At 51.9% G+C, this 19857-nt stretch overlaps 1 protein-coding gene across 9 annotated transcripts in view; it reads right to left on the minus strand.

Annotated features, from left to right (window-relative positions):
- The window catches only part of NECTIN4 (nectin cell adhesion molecule 4), a 28391-nt gene that overhangs the window by 4852 nt on the left and 3682 nt on the right, over positions 1–19857 (minus strand). For 6 of the 9 annotated variants that reach the window (XM_032260895.1, XM_032260893.1, XM_032260890.1 and 3 more), the window contains exons 3-5: positions 3415–3774; positions 1214–1504; positions 125–245 (exon numbers count right to left, since the gene is read on the minus strand). In XM_032260895.1, coding sequence (XP_032116786.1) covers positions 125–245; positions 1214–1504; positions 3415–3774 — 772 coding nt within the window. Of the gene's footprint in view, positions 1–124; positions 246–1213; positions 1505–3414; positions 3775–13033; positions 14166–19857 lie in introns of those variants that run through there. The other 3 variants (XM_032260898.1, XM_032260897.1, XM_032260896.1) reach the window with 1 other exon arrangement.

Below are 19857 nucleotides of genomic sequence, written 5' to 3' on the forward strand. Positions count from 1 at the left end.
AACACATATCCCAATTTATTTGGGGCTCAGAATATACTGTCCCATCCCATAGTGAGTGTATGCTGGCCCTGAGAGGGGAGGAACGTAGTCTCCAGTTAGTCCTTCCCCGGGCTGGGGCCCTTACCTTGTCCAGTTGTATGAGGGAGGGGGCTGCCCTTCACTCAGGCATTTGAGCATAGCTCCTTCTCTGCCAACATGCCACAGATTTTGGTCTTCAAGGCCTCTCACAGAGGCCTCAGCAAGGACTGGAATGGGAGGTGGGAGAGGAAAGAATGGGAATGATGCCTTTGATCATGTGGTACCTCAAAGGGCCCTGCCCCCACCCCACCCTGCCTGAAATAGGCTCCCCTTGCCCTTCTCCATCCTACTCATCTGCTGCCAAACCTAGATCAGCCCCACCCCGCTGATGGCTCCTGGCCACACTGTTCCCTCCCCTCTCTAAGCTCAGAGAGTCTATGTTGGTTTACCTGCACAGTGAGACCATAAGTCCCTCAAGGCAGTGATCCGTCACACATGTTCTGGATGTCCTGTGGTGCCTAGCATAGTGCTAGTCACAGAACAGGTGCTCAATAAATGTTGCCTGATTCTTCAAAGGTGTAACAATCCTACTAGTTCATTCATTTATTCAGCAAACATTTGTTGAGGACCTACTTTGAGCCAAATGCTGAAAACAGTCTTATCCCCTCCAGAGGCTTGAAATCGAACACGGAGAAAACAATATCTACCATTTACCAAATGCCTTCAATGCGCTGAGCACTGTGCGAGTTGCTCTGTGTTCAGTTTCTAATTCCCATCAAAACCTCTAAAGTTGGTATGAGTATAATTAATTATACTTTGCTGATGAAGAAAATGAAGCCTAACAGGACTGAATGACAGCTGGGAAGTAGAACTAGGGTTTGCCTAAGTTTATCTGTCTCCAAACCCTAAACCAACATTTTACAAAGTGCTTTCAATTCCGTGTTTATGGTTGATTTTCCCAACAACCCAGTGAAGCTGGGCAATCTCCTTTGTAAAGATAGAGACACAGAAGCTCAGAGAGGTCTATCATCTGGAATCGGGCTTCAGGTCTTCCACAGTTGGACTAGTGCTCTCTCACACACTGTAGCCTCTAGGACCGAGGCTGGCCAGCCTGGTGTGGCTCAGGGACCTACGGTGTCTCACCAATCCACTTAGAGCCCCTTGGGCCTCCCTACCCAAGCATCCAAGTACTTACAGGACACGTGGAGGATGTGGGTGATCCTTTGGTCCTGGAGCAGGCCAGGATGGGACACCACACAAGTCAATGGCTGCCCATTCATGCTGCGGCTAGGCACCAGGTGGAACTCTGAGGTGACGGCGGCAGAGCGGGAGTGCTTGAAGGAACGGCTGGATGTGGTGCCTTTGACCTCTGTGTCCCAGGTCACACTGGGGGCTGGGCTGCCCTCAGCTGTGCAGGAAGCTGCCAGCGTCAGGCCCTGGCCCTCTTCTAGTGCTGGACCAGGATTCAGTGAGGGTAGGGGAGGCACTGCAGATGGTGAAAGGCAGGAGTCACGGGTCTGCACAACTCCTGTCAGGAGGCCCCCCCGCTCATCCCGTTTCAATTTTGCACAAGTGCAAACTTTCAGGCCCCCTTTCCTTCTCTTATTTAATGGAGACACAGATGAGTGGCAGAAATTCAGGTGACTTTGTATCCTTCTCCACTGTGTGAATTTTTTTACAATCAACATGGGTCATTTTTTAAAATAAAAATAATGAAGTAATTTAAAAACTAACCAGATATCATCTACGTAATAATGATATAATAGCCACCATCTAGTAAGCACTTACTATGTGTCAACTATTATGCTAAATACTTTATAAATGTTATCTCGAATTCTGTCAACAAACAGTGAGTTTGGTGTTATTATCTCTATTTTCCAGATGAGGAAACCAAAGCTCAAGGAAGCTAAGTGACTTGTCTCAGGTCATCAGCTATTAGGAGATAAAGCCTAGTTTATACTTGGTTTTTTTTTTTTTTAATCTCCAAGGCTGATGTTATTAACTTATATATGAATAAGAGAAACAATAAAAACCTTTATTTTATTTATTTATTTATTTGAGACTGAGTCTCCGTCTATTGCCCAGGCTGGAGTGCAGCAGCAAATCTTGGTTCATTGCAACCTCCGCCTCCTGGGTTCAAGCGATTCCCCTGCCTCAGACTCTGGAGTAGCTAGGATTACAGGTGCATGCCACCACGCCTGGCTAATTTTTGTATTTTCAGTAGAAATGAGGTTTCACTGTGTTGGCCAGGCTGGTCTTGAACTCCTGACCTCAAGTGACCTGCCCACCTCTGCCTCCCAAAGTGCTGGGATTACAGGGGATGAGCCACCATACCCAGCCAAAAACCTTTATTTTTTTCTTCAAAACATTAACACAGAATGGAAAAGACTTAACTTGATCATAATTCCAGGGTTGGCCACAAGTCCCCACAATACAAAGTGGTGGTTTAAAAAGTGGTTGTGATCTCAGACCACATTCACTGAAGGTCCATATCAAGGAAGGTATTAGCCCCACTGGTGGCCTGTGGCCAAAACCATAGCTGGGCCTGTGTCTATATCCGGGACCCACACTGAAAAACCCCTGGAGCCCAGAATGGCGAGGGAGGCTTGGAAACTGTCTTTGGTGGAACTGTGGCAGCAACCAGTAAGCTTAGCTTGGAGAAGAGTAGATCTGGGCGGGGCATGACAAAGAACCTCTGCTTTGGAAAGGTTGTTGTGAAGACAGCCAGCGCCATATTGCCATATTGCCATATTGCCACAGGGCAAAAGTAACAGAGAGGGAGTTTCAAGTTGTCGGAAGAAAGAACTTCCTAATAAATGGATTCTTCCCCAGTTTTTGCGGTTACTTGGAGAGAATTTCTGGATAGGGTGCGAGGACAGCTGGCTGGAGGAGGCTCCCTCACCCGTACAGGACCCTACTTTTTTGGGAGCCGGGGGTGGGATGGGGGACGGAGTCTCGCTCTGTAGCCCAGGCTGGAGTGCAGTGGTGCGATCTCTGCTCACTGCAACCTCCGCCTCCCGAGTCCCAATTCAAGCAATTGTCCTGCCTCAGTTTCCCAAGTGGCTGGGATTACAGGCACGCATCACCATGCCCAGCTAATTTTCGTATTTTTAGTAGAGACGGGGTTTCACCATGTTGGCCAGGCTGGTCTTGAACTCCTGACCTCGTGATGCACCCGCCTAGGCCTCCCAAAGTGCTGGGATTATAGGCTTAAGCCACCACGCCCGGCTGAGGACACTACTTTTTATTCCTGTTCTACCTCTGCCCCATCCATCTCTGCAGTTCCCATCTCTGCTTCCGCCTGACTCCAGCTTTTCCCCTCCGAAACCCCAAGCCTTGAGTCCTGGAGCCTCTGCAACACAGCAGCCCAGACCACACCCAGGGAGCCCCACTTACCCAGCACTCGGAGTCGCAGCCGCGCTTGGAAGCTGCCAGCGGGGAAGGTGCTGACCCGGCACTCGTACTCGCCCTCGTCCGCCTGCACTGCGTTGCGCAGGAGCACCGAGCCGTCCAGGGGGTTGCGTGGGGGCGGCGGCTGCTCCACGCGGCCCTCGTAAGCCGGGCTCACATGAAGCCCGTATTTGGAGTGCAGTAGCGCTAGCTCCTGGGCGCCTTCGCCTGTGTCCACCCGAGCCCACGCCACTTGCCCCACCTGCTCGCCGGAGTCCCCTCGGTAGACACAGGGCAGTTTTGCGTCCTGGCCCAGCACCACAGTCACCACGTCCGAAGTCTCCAGCTCACCCGCTGGGCACCGGCCTGCAAGGGGCAGACAGGAACGGCCACGATTAGGGGTGCTGCCAGAGCTGGGGGAGCAGAGTCATAATGATAATGACAGCAAAGGCGGCCGGAACTCCTGGAGCATTTTGTGCTTGCAAAGCGCATTCAGTTCATTACCTTATTAAATCTACAAAACATTTCCAAGAGGTAGGTGTTATTATCACCATTTAACAGATGAGGAAACTGAGACCCAGGGAGAGGAAGTGGCTTGCCTACGGCTATACAGACCATTTATGGAAGACTCACACCCTCTTGCAGCCTAGGGTTGTTGGGTCCTGAGCAATTGCAAGGTGGAAGGCTGTAACAGGACAGGAGACCCAGCCTCTGCCCTCAGGGAGGTCACAGGCATCAGGGAAGTGGAATTTATACACAAAGAAACAGCGAAAGCCATGGACAAACTTTCAGAGGAGGTTCAACCTACCAACCAGGAAAAAGTGGATAGTTTCAGAAAGTGTGGCTGGGAGCCACAGCAAGAATCCAAAACTGTTGATATCTGGATGGGGACATAGTATGGGAAGGGTCTATCCAGTAGGCCCTTTGGAACATTCTTTTCATGGCTTGAAGATGAGAGACCTGGATTCCCATAGTGCAGGAAGTATTCCATGTGGGAGGAAAGACATGAACCAAGGCTCAGAGGCAGGAATGAGCAAGCCACTGAAAACAGAAAGGGCCCAGAGAGATGAGGTCAGGGCAGACACACAGCTACGGGGTCAGAATGGTAAGCCCAAAGCGGAGGACAAGAGACAAAGAGCTAGTACAAAGGGCAATTTTTTTTCATATTAATGACGCCTTCAGAAATTCTGGAATGAGAGATGTCCATCATGTAACCTTATCTGCAAATAAGGATCCAGTCCCTGCTCTCATGTAACTTGAGGTCTGCTCAGGAGCAAAAGATACACATAGAGACACATATGGAAACATGTGTGTCTGTCTGATTTAGTGGTCAGGGGTGTGTTACAGGCCAGCTGTGGGATGGGGCAATCACAATGGAACTAATCATTTGGAGGGCCCCATGCATGAGCTGGATAGGATCAGGAGGGAGAGAGACCTAGAAAGGCATTCTAAGTCAGGGACCACCATGAACAAACACCAAGGAGAGGCAGAAGATGACTTGTTCAGGAACCAAAGAGGAGAGGACCCAACCTAAGACAGGGTGTGTATGTTGAGCAGGCGTGGAAAATATGGCTGGGGCAGGGTGGGGCCAAATCACCTGGGAACTTCCACACCAGCAAAGGAATTCAGACTTGGTCAAGAGGAAATGGGGAGTCACTGAAGATTCCTTAGCCAGGCAGTGCCATGAGCAAGTGGTGAGGGGCAGTCACTGAAGGCTGCAGCTGCAGCCCGGGCCCAGTAGTGCTAGGGTGGAGAGGAGGGGACAGCTTTGAGGGGGAGATTTGACAGGGATTTGGTCACTGACCAGAAAGAGAGGTGAAGGAGACGAAAGACTCAAAGACAGCTCCTCAATTTCTAGGATGAATAACTTATGAGGGAGACAGTGCCTGAGGACGTTCATTGTTGGGAAGAAATAAATTTCGAGTCATGGAATCAAAAGTGAAATATGGGGCCTGGGGCCTGGGGGCAGAGCAGAGGGACAGGTTGGGATGGCAGGAGCTCCTTGCCTTGGAATGTGTGCCCCAGCAACTCCCAACAGTGTGCTGTCCCTGCCTCTGCCCAGCACACCACACCCCTTGTTTTCCTCACTTCTGCTCACAGCTACCCCCTGCCTGGAATGCCCTCCTCCCTATGTCTGGCAGCTCCTACTCATCCTTTAAGACTTTGCTTAGACATCATTTCCTGCAGGAGTCCTCCCTCCTCCCACCCCCACCTAAGGCAGCATTAGGTGCCCTTCCTCTGTGCTCCCCAGCACCGTGCTTTTACTTCTGTTGCAGCTCTTTATCTCTATTTTCTGGGTCTCACATCACATACGAAGCATTGTTTCTGACTTAGTGCTCAGTGGTATGTGGGTTCTGTCAACCTTTATTGACCAACTGAATGAATGAACAAGTGAATTAATAAATGAGAGAGACAGAAGCAAAGTGTGTAGAATGAGGAGGAACAGGTTGGGCACAATGGCTCACGCCTTTAAACCCAGCACTTTGGGAAGCTGAGGTGGGCAGATCACCTGAGGTCAGGAGTTTGAGACCATCCTGGTCAACATGGTGAAACCCCATGTCTACTAAAAATGCAAAAATTAGCCGGGCATGGTGACGTGCACCTGTTGCTCCAGCTACTCTGGAGGCTGAGGCAGGAGAATTGGTGAACCTAGGAGGTGGAGGTTGCAGTGAGCTGAGATCATGCCACTGCACTCCACCTTGGGCAACAAAGTGAGATGCCATCCCACAAAAAAAAAAAAAAAAAAAAAAAAAAGGCGGAGGAACAAGCATTGGGCTGGGCAGGGAGGGAGCGCATTGACATGGTAACCTCGGGGCGGAGGCAGGATAGGCTGGGCTGGCTAATTGGCTTCACTGCCAAAGGGAGCACCTCCAGACTGGACAGAGGAAAAAAACAGGGATGGAAGGAGGCAGGCATGGAGGCAGGGGGAAATGAAGACCCACCAGCATGGATCAGAGGGTTTTAGTGAGGCAGCGCATAGAGCACAGGAGGGGTTCTGTGGCCCTGCTGCCAGAAGGACAGCGAAGAAGGATGCTATTGGGTGCTGGGAGGGCCCAGATGGGACAGGACAGACCTGCAGGGCCAGATACCAGGGCCCTGACCTGCCTAAGCTGATGTTGGTCCCACCCAGCCCAGCCTGGGAGTCCAGCTAACCACCCGCACCCCTCCCAGGCTTCTCGTGCGCTAGAGAGAACAGGGCTGCCAGGAAGGGCTGCAAGTGGGCCTGGGTAGGGGATCTCCAGCACAACACATCTTCTGCTTCAATGTCTGTGCAGGTCACAGGGATCCCAAGACCTGCCCCATTGGGACACTCAAACCCTTCTAAAGACCGTTTCTGAGACAATGTCAGATGGCATATTTTCCATCCCTATTCCTATACTAGCCAACCATCTGCTCCCTCCCCATTACTAATCACATATATTTCCCTTGGAAAATACCTTCTTGGGGCACAGCAGGCGCTAGGTATCCAGCGCATGCCTGAATCTCAATCCTCCATGTTCTCACCTGTAAGTCCACGATCCCACCCCTAGGGGACAAACTGAAACTTTACAGATGAGGAACCCAGTAAAACAGGAAATTCTCTTCTGGATCTCTCCCACAGATCCTCATTGTTCTAAATCCACTATTTAGAAGGAGCATCTCAGCCTGAGGCAACACCCTCCTCCAGTTGCGTAGCCCTCTGCCACCCTAGGGTATGAGAGGAGAGAAAACAGAATTTGGGCCCTAGAATCCCTGTCCTTGGCTAAGTAGACCCAGGAGTCCAGGCTTCCAGGCCAGGGCAGGCCAGGACTGCCTCCTCCTCTCCTCCACCCAGTGTCAGCCTGGCGTCAGCATGATGATGTCATCAAATCAAAGGAGACACATTGCCTGCCTGGTGAGGTCACCTTGAGGGCATGTGGTGGCCAGGCCAGGCCAAGCCCACGGACCCTTCTGTTGCAAATTGTTTGCTGAGGCTGGTGGACTCTGGCTGGTTGGGCACTCCTCCCTCTGACCCTCCCACCCCACCTCCCTGGAGCACCAGGACGCTGGTCAGGAGCCTTGGTGACTCAGAAGCTGCAGCACAGCAGCAAGCCTAGCCACAGCCACCACCACCTTGCGCAAGGGAGAGAACAGGCCCAACTGGCCAGACGGGATCCCTGCCCTTGGCCTCCCCCACCCCGGCCAGGCCCCCACGGGCCTCTTTGGAGCTCAGCCCTTTGTGTACCCCGCCCGCTCCCAGACAGGCCCTCCATTCCTGGTTTGGGCTGGCTGGCTGTTCCGCACCCTGTCCCTGGGTCCCAACTTTCCTTTCTGTGTGAGCCTGGCCTCCGATCTCAGGAGGGGAGACTGAGGCTGGCACTTGCCAATACCCAGCCATCAAGAGCATCTTTAAGAAAGTATCTTTTCTTTATGAGGGGCCTTTCTCCATCAGTATCCCCTGCTGGTACTTACAAGGGTAAATGTAGGGGTCCCAGAAGTGGGTCTGTGACGAGGAGGAAGGGAGTAAGTATGAGTTTTTTGTGTATGGGGATTTGTGGCTGAGGGCCTGGCCAGTCTTAGTGCTGGTTCACACCCATGTGAAGCTGTCTCCTTGCATAAACTGGTGGGTGTTTGGCACATATACGTGTTCATGTCTTCTCTTAGGGACATATCCATACTTACTTGTCTGTGTCCAGAGGGAAGAGCTATGTATGAGTATGTGAGAACGTGTGTGCACACACCATTCCATGTGCATGTCACACCCTCTGTATGCACGCAGCGCATTCTTGTCTCGCGGAACTTTGCACACATAGTAAATATTTTGCTGTCAGTTTATCTTGGCTTCCATATATGTCTCTGTCTCAGCTGCCCTTGGTCAGTGGCATGTGGCTCTGAGCCTTTACCTCTGCATGCCTGGAATGTCACCCCCAGCATCCCTCCCCACCTCACCCAAGACTTGAGGAAAGATTCATCTCAGGCTCAAGGTGGAAGTACCCAGAGATGAGGTCACTGTCCCTCCAGGTGATGGGAACTTGCCATTAAGGGCTCCCCAGCAGAACAAAACAAGTGCTCTCTCTGCCCTTGCTCCTCAGGTTCCTAATAAAAGGACTCCCACCCTTCTCACCACTACTCCCAGCCACTCCCCTGGGCCCTCAGCAGCTCTGGCCCCCCAAGGAGGCCTCTCCCTGGGAATCTCTGTTAGGACTCTGCTGCTGCCACCACCAGAAAAACCAGCTTTGGCTGCAGGCCTGGGTAAGGGTTGTCTGGTGTGGTTTTGGGGGGAGTGAGGGGAATCCTGCCTCGGGCTAGGGGGAGGGGTCCAAGCTGTCTAGGGTCTCAGGCTCCTTTGTTAACTCCTGCCTCCCCTTACCCCACAGCAACAGCCTCTACCCAAGAGCTGGAGTCTGGGTGAGTTTGGGGTGAGAAGGGACCTGGGAGGGATGCACAGAAACTCCCCATCCAGGACAGGTGACAGGTACAACCCAGCAAACCCTTTTCCATCCACTCTTTCCCCCATGACCTTGGCCTTGGAGTGCTAAAGAACTTTAGAAACCAGAAGATTCCCTCTCTGCCTTCATCCACCTCCCTCACTTACCCCCCATTGTCCTAAGCCCCCCAGCTTAGTGAGAGCTTCCCAGCCTGGGCAAAATGCCCACCCACAGATTAGTGTCTGGGGAGGGGGGCCACACAATCACAAAGGGAGATGAGAACAATGGGGAGGACAGGCCTTGAGGCAGCCCCAGCTCTGGCCCAGACACAGCTCCCAGCACAGATAAGTCCCCTAAACCCCCAGGAGCCAGAGTCTGAGCCCGGCTGAGTCACCACAACAGCCACACTGTGGGTGGGAGACCCAGCATTCAGCTTCTCCCAAACTCCTGGGATCCTAGCCCCTGCTCCATACCGCCTCTCCACCCACTGCAGCCAGGTCTGCCCCTCCCAAGTCACAGCCTCAACTCCAGCTCTCAGGAAACACTAAATTTAGAGGGAAGGGGGTGGGGGCGGCCAGAAAATGATGAGAAACGCTCTTGAGGCCACAGGCTGCCTGTTCTAGTGAAAGAATGACCCCAGCCGCCTTCTCCACAGCCCTCCTCCAGGAGGCATGGCAGATGCCTCCTCAGTTCTGAACTTCACCTCCTCTTTTTTTTTTTTTGACACAGAGTCTCACTCTGTCACCCAGGCTGGAGTGCAGTGGTGTGACCACTTCACATCACCGCCATCCCTTCTCTCTGCCTAGATTTTAGTCAGAGCAAAGGCAAATTTTTAGAGGCTAGAACATCCAATCATCCTCTCCTCACTGGGTTTGTGCCCCAAAGTAGCTAATCCCCTGTTCACTTTGCCTAGAGGAGCCCTGGATCCTGAGGCTCTGGTCTGCCTGATGGAATCATGAACTCTAGGCTCCTCACCACCACCTCTAGCTGGGGCCTCCTTGGCCCATCCTCCTTAAACACTAGGGTGGGAACAAAGTCACTGGGGTCACAGGGCTTCCCTGGGATTCTCCCCGTTCTCACCACCTCCCTTGCTGGCTTCCCCAGGTTTGGGTAGGTCCTACAGGAAAGGGCCTGCGCCCCTTTGTAAACAGGAGTAGCAAGGATGGGTCCCTCCTTTTCTAGGAAACTAACCTCAGAGAGAAAGCTGATCCTAACCCCTAGAAGGCAGACCTCAGAATTCAGAGCACCACTCGCCCTCTGGTCCTGCAGGGTTCCTGAACCCAGACAAAGAGCTGGGGACTAGAATCCTAATGGGGGAGGGGCATCTCGTGGATTTGGGTCCCTCAGCCCCAGGGCAAGAGATGGGGGAGGGAGAAGGGAGGAGACCTCACCCGGAAACTCATCCCTCTAAGGAGAGACAAAGGGCTGTGGTGCTGAGGCGCCTCCCAAGCCTGGGCTCCTTTCCCTGTCGGGGTGGGGCAGGCCCCTGGGGCTCGGAGCTCCTAGGGCCCAGGATTTGGCCCAAGATTTGGGTGGGGGGTGAATTTGCAGTAGGGCCAGGAAGGCAGTATCCTGGGGAAAGGTACTCTGGTACCCTCTGAGAGACAGGACCAGAACCCTTCCCCACTTCTATCTCCACGGCCAGAGCCAGTGGCTCTTCCAACACCCCAGCACCCTGCTTCAGCCAGGGCTGGACAATCAGAGAGTCATCGTATTACAGAGCTGGAAGGCCAGTAGAGATTGTCTTGGTCTACTGAAGTCTGGTTTCGTAGCTGCCCAAGGTAACCAAACAGATTAATAGCAGAAACGGGATCTGGACCCAAGACTCCTGACTTCCCAGTCCAAGGATTCCTCAGAGACATGAAACATTCCAGGTTCCTGGGAGCCCTTAAGGAGATGTCCACACACAGAAGAGCCAGAATGGTGGTGGTGGTGGAGGTGGGACCATCCGATCCTCAGGCTGGAAGTCTCCAGCCCCCAAAGCCACCTCATTTCTGTGCAGATGACAGCTGCAGCAGCAGCAGAGTGGCCTCCTACCAGGTACCAGCCTCGTGGGGCAAGCTGGGGCCAGCCTTCCTTCCTTACTGTCAGGCATTGCATGAGGTCTAACTAGAAGTGGGTCTCCCTTCCCCTTCCCTCAGCTCCTCTTAGTAAGAACAGTTTTTCCATCATGGAAAAGGAAGGCAAGGATCATGTGATGCATTCACCATTGCATCTCCAGCATCTAGTATCCAGGCTGTACCCAGTGTGCACTCAAATGTACTATTCTTCAATGAACTCTGAGTCAGAAGACCAAGTCACTAACCCTGGTTATACTCTAAACACAGAGCAGAGGTAATCAGGGATCCCAGACATAGTGACCTGGCCTGGGGACTGGGAGGGAACATGAAGGGGAAGGGCTACTGGTTCTTCTGGAGACACTACTGGAAGCTGGGGGTGGGAGAGAGAGATTGGCTCTCAGTTCAGAGTCACAGGAAAGAGATGTTTGTGTTCATGTGCGCATGTGTCTACTTCTAACACTGAGTAATCTTGCAGATCTCACTTGCCTATTTCTCTCCGTCTTTTCATCTGTAAAATGAGAGTTGAAGTGGTGATCTCTTTGATCTCTTCCAAGTCCTGAGATGGCATGACTCCTCTCTTTAGGTGTGGGTAAATCCCACAGGAAAGTGACTGCTGGGTTCCCAGACTGCAGCAACTAGGCCCCACCTTTTTGCCTTTTAAGTGAGAAGGGTTATCTGGAAGATGGGAATTAAAACACAGATGGTAGGGGACTGTGAGGGGATGGCAGGGGTAGAGCTCAGTATCCTGTGACTGGAGGCCGGGCCCATGACCTATTATAAAATCAGAGTGGGGCCGGGAGCGGTGGCTCATGCCTGTAATCCCAGCACTTTGGCAGGCCAAGGCGGGCAGATCATGAGGTCAGGAGTTCAAGACCATTGTGGTCAACATGGTGAAACCCCGTCTCTACTAAAAAGAATACAAAAATTAGCTGGGCGTGGTGGCATAAGCCTGTAATCCCAGCTACTCAGGAGGCTGAGGCAGGAGAATCGCTTGAACCCGGGAGGCGGAGGTGGCAGTGAGCTGAGATCATGCCACTGCACTCCAGCCTGAGCGACAGAGTCAGACTCCATCTCAAAAAAAAAAAAAAAAAAAAGAGAGAAAGAAAGCAGAATGGGAGCAGCCCATACCTTCAACAACCCACATATCTAGGCCTTATTACCCTCCTGAGAGCTTCGGCTGGAGACAGAGGTAGGGAAATCACCGCTAGATCTTGCTGGGCAACTGAGGCTCCCTCGCTACTGCTCCTGGGGCTGAGAATCAAACTGTGCTGTTCAGATCAGGCCCCAACTTTTGAAGGAGAAAGATTTCTCAGTTACTCATTACCTTAGGAACAGCCTATGGAATCCCACTGAGGTCTCACTGTGCACACACATGCACACACGCTCTCCTCCACTCTAAAGATTATACATTCTGAGAATTCATATTTGCTCTATATACATTAGACAGGCGGGATGTGAGGGGTAATACAAGGCATCTAGTTAGACAATGGGGGAACAGGAGATGAACAAAAGGGAACCACACCCTAGCCAGAAGGTTTCCCACCTTAGACCCCCACCCATCTAAACCCCCTCATCACCACCCTGGCACCTAATACTGTGCCTAGAGAAAGGGAGGGGCCAGAGTGACAGACGTTCTCAGCTCTCCCATCGTCCCCAGCAGGTGCCCCAGCCCTGGTGCTCTAGAACATCATGGAGAGAAGAGAAGGAAATAGAAATCCCCCATCCACTCTCTGGGCATCAGGCTTCCTGCACCCTGATGACTGCAGAGACCAGCTGAGCCCTGAGTCAGCCCCAGTTCCAGGCAGCTGTTCCAGAGCCCAGGGGGTAGGCCAAGTCACCTCCGGAAACCCTGGGGTAAACAGGATCCTCACAAGTCCCACCTCCCTGCCCACCTGCACTGGGTCACCACATCTATTCCCCAAGACAGCTCAGGCCTAAGCAAGGCAGAGGTGTCAGGGATCCCAAACAGAGTGACCTGGCCTCGGGGCTGGGAGGAAACATGAAGGGGAAGGACTCTATTGGCTTTTCTGGGGGCACTGCTGGAAGCTGGCGCTGGGAGAGAGGGACGGGCTCTGAGTTGAGTCAAAGGAAGGAGAATGTGTGTTTGTGTGCGTGCGTGTGTGTCAGTGCCGGGCTGGGCCCAGAAGCAAGTGTCCTGATGGTTCAGGCAAGTCTTACCTGTAAACGATGCCAGCAGCAGCAGCAGCAGCAGCCCAGCCTCAGGCCCCCAAATCTCGGCTCCCAGGGACAGGGGCATGGCTGAAAGGCAGACTGCTTCAGTGTTTCTGAAGTTCCACCGAGATCTCCCTGGGAGCCGCTGCGGACTTGAATAAGGAATTAACCCAGAAGGCAGGAAGCCGCAGAGTTCTTGCCTCTCTCACTTGGGTCTCCACTAGGGGACCCGGCCCCGGCCCCGTTCTACCCACCCAGCCGTAGCTACCCCCAAGAAGCCGTGATCGGGAGCTCCGAGCTCCCCCAGAGCTGCTTCCCACGCCGTGGCCAACAACGACGGCAGAAACCTGGGAACCTGCTCAGCAGGTCAGAACAGGTGCGTCTCTGGGGGCTGGGCCTGGCACGGAGACTCAGCAGTCACCACTCCCACGGCCTGCGCTAGCTAATGGGCGCCAGGGAGGGAGGGAAGGAGGGAAGGACCTGGGTGGGGGCGGTGGGGTCCCATCCTCAGCTCCAGGCTTTACCTGTAAGTATGTGGAAGGGGTTATGAAGGGAGAGGCAAGGGTGAGGGCGAAGGGAGGCCCAGGGCACCAGGCCAGGCCAGGATGAACGGGGGCAGGGCCCTTGTGGGTAGAAAGGAACCCAAGCGTCCCACACCCCAGCTAGCCTTGCTACCTCCTGGGGGCCTTGACAAGTTCCTGGATCTCCTGGAGGGTCTCAGCTTTGGAGCCACAGAATCAGAGAAGGCCAGAACCGAGAAGGAGTCTGTCGGTGCTCGCCTATATACTTCATTCTTCAGATGAGATGGCCGAGGCCCAGAGTGGGGAGGGTCTTGCCAGAGGAGTCTCAGGGTTTGCTTAGACACCTCTATCGCTGAGGTAGGGAAGTAGTTCAAAGACCCCTGAGAAAGAGCTTATGTAACTTATCTAACCCCAGCTCCACATAGGAGAAGCCAAGGAATTAGCCCTACAGGTTCCTGGCTTCCCTGTCAGGGCCCTCTCTCAGCTTCAACACTTGTTACCTGGCCAGGAGTCCCAAAAGCGCAGCAGCACAACCTGAGGAGAAGGGTTGCGCTCCACGTCTCCATGGTCTTTTTTTTTTTTAGATGTAGTCTCGTTCTGTCATCAGGCTGGAGTCCAGTGGCGCGATCTCAGCTCTCCAAATCCCTGGTTCAAGCGATTTTCCTGCCTTAGCCTCGTAGCTGAAATTACAGGCGCCCACCACCACGCCCGGCTCATTTTTTGTATCTTTAGTAGAGACGGGGTTTCACCACGTTGGCCAGGCTGGTCTCGAACTCCTGACCTCATAATCCACCCACCTCGGCCTCCCAAAGTGCTGGGATTATAACGTGAGCCACCGTGCCCAGCCTCCATGGTCATTTTACCCATTTTACTCCAAGGTGATTGGACAAGACCATATGTCTGTCCTTTGCAAAGACAATCTTAATTTCAAGCACTCTGGCCCTGTGTTCCTATAAGTACTTTCATCCATGTGTTTCCATTCCGAATGCATCAGATGTGACTGCCAAGTTACACCAAACCTTACTGGCCTCCCTGGGATAGCCAGAGGAAGAGGGCATATTCTCAGGCCACCGAAAATTTAGTGAAGAGGAGGGGCAAGATCACTTGCAGACTAGGACTACAAAAAAGAGCCAGGTAAATATAGCGATAGATGTGGGAGAAGAAAAAAATATAGATTAAAGTTTTACAGTAGGACCCTTCCATCTGGAGGAGGCAGAAAGGAGGAATAAAGGAGCCATAAGGAAGGGTCGTTCCATGCGGATTTTCTACCACCAGCACACCGACTCGACCTGTAAGACTCTTATTCATCTTTCAAAGCCAACCCCAAATGCCACATCTTCGTGAAGCCTTCTCTGCTCCTCCCACCCAAAGTAATCTTTCTTCTATTCTTCCTCAGCCTTTGCTAGTCCTTTTATTATAGCTTACGTGCTCATAATTTGTGCACATCTTATCTCCTTAACTAAATTGTAAGCTTCAAGTCAAAAAAACACTGATTGAGGCCTGCTGTGTGCCAGGGATTCCGTAAATGCATTAAATTGTGGGACAGGACAAGAGTTGTAGCCTGTGAACACCTTGAAAGTTGGGCTTGTTTTGTAATCTTGTCTCCGTCTTCCATGCTAGGACAGGACACAGCATTGCCTGGGAACTGAAGAGATTTTGGTGAAGGCCTGAATTTCTGAATAAACGAGCGGTCCAGATGGAAAAGGTGGTGAAATAAGATCAGTAAAGCAGAGATCCTGACTGGCCATGAGTTACGGTTGTGACCTGGACTTTATTCCTGTCGCTGGACTGTGACCCCAACCCTGGCTTTAGATCCCAACTCTCAGCAATGACCATGGCAGTGACCTCTTCTTCAGGGGCTATTTCCTGCAGGTCAGAGGCACTTAAAGGCCAGGCTGGATGCCAGAACTCCCCAGTTTCTCTCCACCTCTAACCCCTTACCCTCTTCAAGTCCCCACCTGTGCCAAGGGAACAGCCCCACCCAGATGCTGCTTTGAGATCCACGGTGGCAGAGGTGGAGTAGGGCCAGCGGGAATGGGAGGGGGAGCATCCTGTGTTATAATTATAATTATCACACCTTGGATCCTAGTGCGGCATGCTTTCGGAGGAGCTGCTTTCCTTCCCACGGATTCACCCCTCCAGGTAGAGGAAGCCACAGGAGAAACTGAGGCATGGGAGTGGGAAAGCAGTTAGATCACAAGATGGGGATCCAATCTCCTTCAGCCTATCCATTCACAGTACACCCCTGTGAAAGTGCTACCAGTCAGGATGTCTGTGAACCCCTGGCTGGGCCCCTCCATCACTTACCCTGAGCTCTAGCCATATGGAGCACAGAAAGGAGGCACAACTGTCCAGAGGTGGTCTTAGGGTATGGCCATACTCATTTTTTCATGGGTATGTGTGGGTCCCAGTAAACACCAGAGGCAGCTGTGAAGTAGGCTAAGGGCACCACAGGGCCTGAGAGGAACACTGGAGTCTGGCAGCCCTCTCCAGGCCTTTGACAGAGGTAGGGATCTCTCTCTCCTCTCACGGGTTTCTATCTCAAGTCCCTCTGACTCCTCCTTCCCTCAGCCCTGTATGTCTCACAAGGGCCATGCTCAGGAGAATATGTCCTCAAACTTACGTCTTTCCTACCCTCTCCTAGGATGAAGGCTGGGGAAGGCTTATTCCAGGATGGGGGCTGGAAGTAAATATTGGATGAGGAAGATTTTCAAGACCAATGCTTGGTAACCTGGTTCGGTTCTCTATTCCACGTTGGATTCCCATTCCCCACATGCCTCACTCCTATCCTCCTCCCACCCATATGCTGGGCCCTGAGAATGAGGACAATTCAAGCCACGACAGTGTCTTTATCGTGTGTGTTTGTCTAAGTGGCATTGCTGTGTGCATACCTGCACCCATGCGTTCCTTCAACAGGCATTAAGTGAGTACCACTATGTGTCAGGCTCAAGGGAGGAGACCCAGACACACAACACATAGTCCCTGCCCTCAAGCAGCCCTCAGTCAGGAGAGACAGACACAGAAACAACTAGAACATGCTACATACCACCAGCATGTGTTCCCTATGTATCTCTGTACACGCACATGCTATGCACACATGTGGGACTGTCTCTGTGTGCACAGCAGCGGATGTTCTTCATGAACTGCAGGCATCCAAGCATCCGATTATACCTGTCTCTGTCCCCATGACAGGCTGCACGCCTCAGCCAAACCGGTTGGAGTAGGTTGTGCTGAAATTTTTGTTTGTGTCAATGGGACTTGAGGTGAGTCAGGGAGGGACAAGATGGGCGGGGTAGGGTGGGGGAGAAGAAGAGTGAGAGTGAGGGTCAGATTGAGTGAGTGGGGGAGAGAGGGAGTGGGCCTCGGTGGGAAGGGGTGGGAGGGAGGGTGAGGTGCAAGAGGATGCGTTGGGGGTAGAAGTAGATGAGAGAGCTCCTTGGTGAGTAATATCCTGTTCTGTCTGCAGTGAGGTCCCAGGTCAGGAAGAGTCAGAGAGGGGGGGAGAGTCCCTTGTGCTTGGGGAGAGAGGAGGGTGAAAAATAAATAGAGTGGAACAAGTTGGAAGCATGAGTGTGGATAAAATATCTGTGATCCATTTCTGTACAACTGTGTCTCTGAGATAAGCTATTCCTGATCTGCTCATTGCAAACTTTCTGCAGTTTGTACAGAAAGGTGTTGAGGGGCTGATGATGTGGTGAAAGACTCCCAATACGGGCCTTGATCCCACCCCCCAGGACTGAGGCTTCACAGTCACTCCTCCTGCTCCTCCCTAGGATCACCCCCCTCCATCCATGGAGGTGTGAGCACAGCCCCATATGGGACACAGGGGCTCCAGCAGCTTTTCCTCCCCTAGAAAACACCTTTGCTCCCCTCCCGATGGAGCTTCACTACGCCCAATATCAGGATGGTGGCCTCCTGTTTTCTAGGCAATTACATCGAAACCTTGCCGTGTGCTATGTTGTTCTTTGCCTATCCTGTAGACCCACTGATTCCCCAATACCAGCCCCATCCTTTAATGATAACCACATTTCCTGATTGCCTAACAACTTTTGGCGTGCAGGGGGCTGAATGTGCTTGTTCCTGGAGGGCCCTAAAGCTGGAGTGCGCCATCCAGGGGAGGAGGCAGCTGAACGCAAGGCATGTTCAGGTCCTGTTTCTCAGTAGGTCCAGTTGTGTGCAGAGCCCCTCCTCCTTGCTCTCACTCCACAAACTTCCCAAGTTCCCATGAACACACTACCACAAAATCTAGGACCAGAGTATGGGTTAAGGGACAAACATCTTTGACACTAAGACCCCACTGAGGTCTTCTGTGGGGAAATCCTACTTCCTGAGGCCCTATGTATTGAAGCTCACTCAGGTCCTCATCAAAAATCAAGACATTATGACTGCCCAGGGGCCCCAAACTGGTGCTATAGTTCTAGAAAGCTGCCAAAGGGAAGAAGTCTGGCCACTTCTGGAAAGTTCTAAAGCTCCTTGCAGGAAAGACAGATGGCTGGCTCTGTTCAGCAGGAAAAAAAGGGCAGTAACCCAGAGAGAAAAACACAAAAGTAGAAATGGTGAGAGACGGATCTCAAGGCACAGTGAGAAAAATGGAAACTTAGAGACAGAAAAATACACAAATGCTCCTTGACTCTTATGATGGGGTTATGTCCTGATAAGCCCATTGCAAATTGAACATATAAGTTGAAAATGCATTTAATATACCAGTCGCTAGCCCTAGGAAATATCAAATTCAACTTTGGGAGGCTGAGGCGGATGGATCACAAGGTCAAGAGATAGAGGCCATCCTGGCCAACATGATGAAACCCTGTCTCTACCAAAAATACAAAAAATTAGCTGGGCATGGTGACACATGCCTGCAGTCCCAGCTACTCAGGAGGTTGAGGCAGGAGAATTGCTTGAACCCAGGAGGGAGACGTTGCAATGAGCCCAGATTGCGCCATCTCAAAAAAAAAAATTGCAAGTTGAACCATCATTAAGTCAGGGATAGTCTGTATTGAGACACACACACACACACACACACACGAGTTACTGAAGGGGGAGAATTCAAAGAGACAAAGTGGCTGAAGTGGCCAAGACAAAATCTGAAACAGAGACAGAAGGACCTGAAGAGAAATTTCTAGATGCTATAATCACTCAAGTCCTTCCCTCTTCTGCCCTCAATTCCCACCACTCAACAATGACCCAATGATACTTTCCTACTCAACTCAACAACGTTGCCTACTCCCTGAACAACATAAACTCCTCCCCATCCTTATCCTACCTCTTGGCTGATTACCACTCCCCTCCACCCTAAAGCCTGCTTACAATTTCACCTTTCTCTCAATCTCCTTTGAGCTCACATCCAGTCAAAGGAGCTCTCAAGAACTGACCTCATGCAGTCTCTTTACCTGGTCACTTCTCTGTTCTTTTGTCCATGTCTTTTTTTTTTTTTTTTTTTTTTTTTTTTTTTTGAGATGGAGTTTCACTCGTTACCCAGGCTGGAGTGCAATGGCACAATCTTGGCTCACCGCAACCTCCGCCTCCTGGGTTCAGGCAATTCTCCTGCCTCAACCTCCTGAGTAGCTGGGATTACAGGCACGCGCCACCATATCCACCCGCCTTGGCCTCCCAAAGTGCTGGGATTACAGGCTTGAGCCACCGCGCCCGGCTTTTTTTTTTTTTTGAGATGGAGTCTCACTCTGTTGCCCAGGCTGGAGTGCAATGGCATGATCTCAGCTCACTGCAACCTCTGCCTCCTGGGCTCAAGCGATTCTCCTGCCTCAGCCTGCCAAGTAGCTGGGATTACAGGTGCCTGCCACCAAGCTCAGCTAATTTTTGTATTTTTAGTAAAGACAGGGTTTCACCATGTTGGCCAGGCTGGTCTTGAACTCCTGACCTCAGGTGATCTGCCTGCCTTAGCCTCCCAAAGTGCTGAGATTACAGGCATGAGCCACCACACCTGGCTTGTCCATGTCTTTATTCTGGCTGAGCTGAGAGCAAACAGTCAGAATGGCATGGAGTCAGGAAGTCAAGCAGCCAGAATGAGCTGTGTGAGAAATAGAGAAGGGTCAGAGGACAGCAGAAGAGTCAAAGAAAGGGCCTGAGAATGGGACAGGCTGGGAGACATGGGCAGAGGGAACTGTGGGAGTCTTGAGAGAGGAAGAGTGTGACAAAGGCCCTTTGGGGCAATTGTTGGCTTTCTTTTCCTTCTTTCTTTCTTTCTCTTTCTTTCTTTCTCTCTCTTTCTTTCTCTCATTCATTTGTTTGTTTGTTCGTTCTTTTTTTGAAACAGAGTCTCATTTTGTTCATTCGTTCATTCATTTTTTT

This window comes from Sapajus apella, unplaced genomic scaffold (assembly GCF_009761245.1).
Source record: "Sapajus apella isolate SASKATOON/1434 unplaced genomic scaffold, GSC_monkey_1.0 scaffold119, whole genome shotgun sequence".
Lineage (NCBI taxonomy): Eukaryota > Metazoa > Chordata > Mammalia > Primates > Cebidae > Sapajus > Sapajus apella.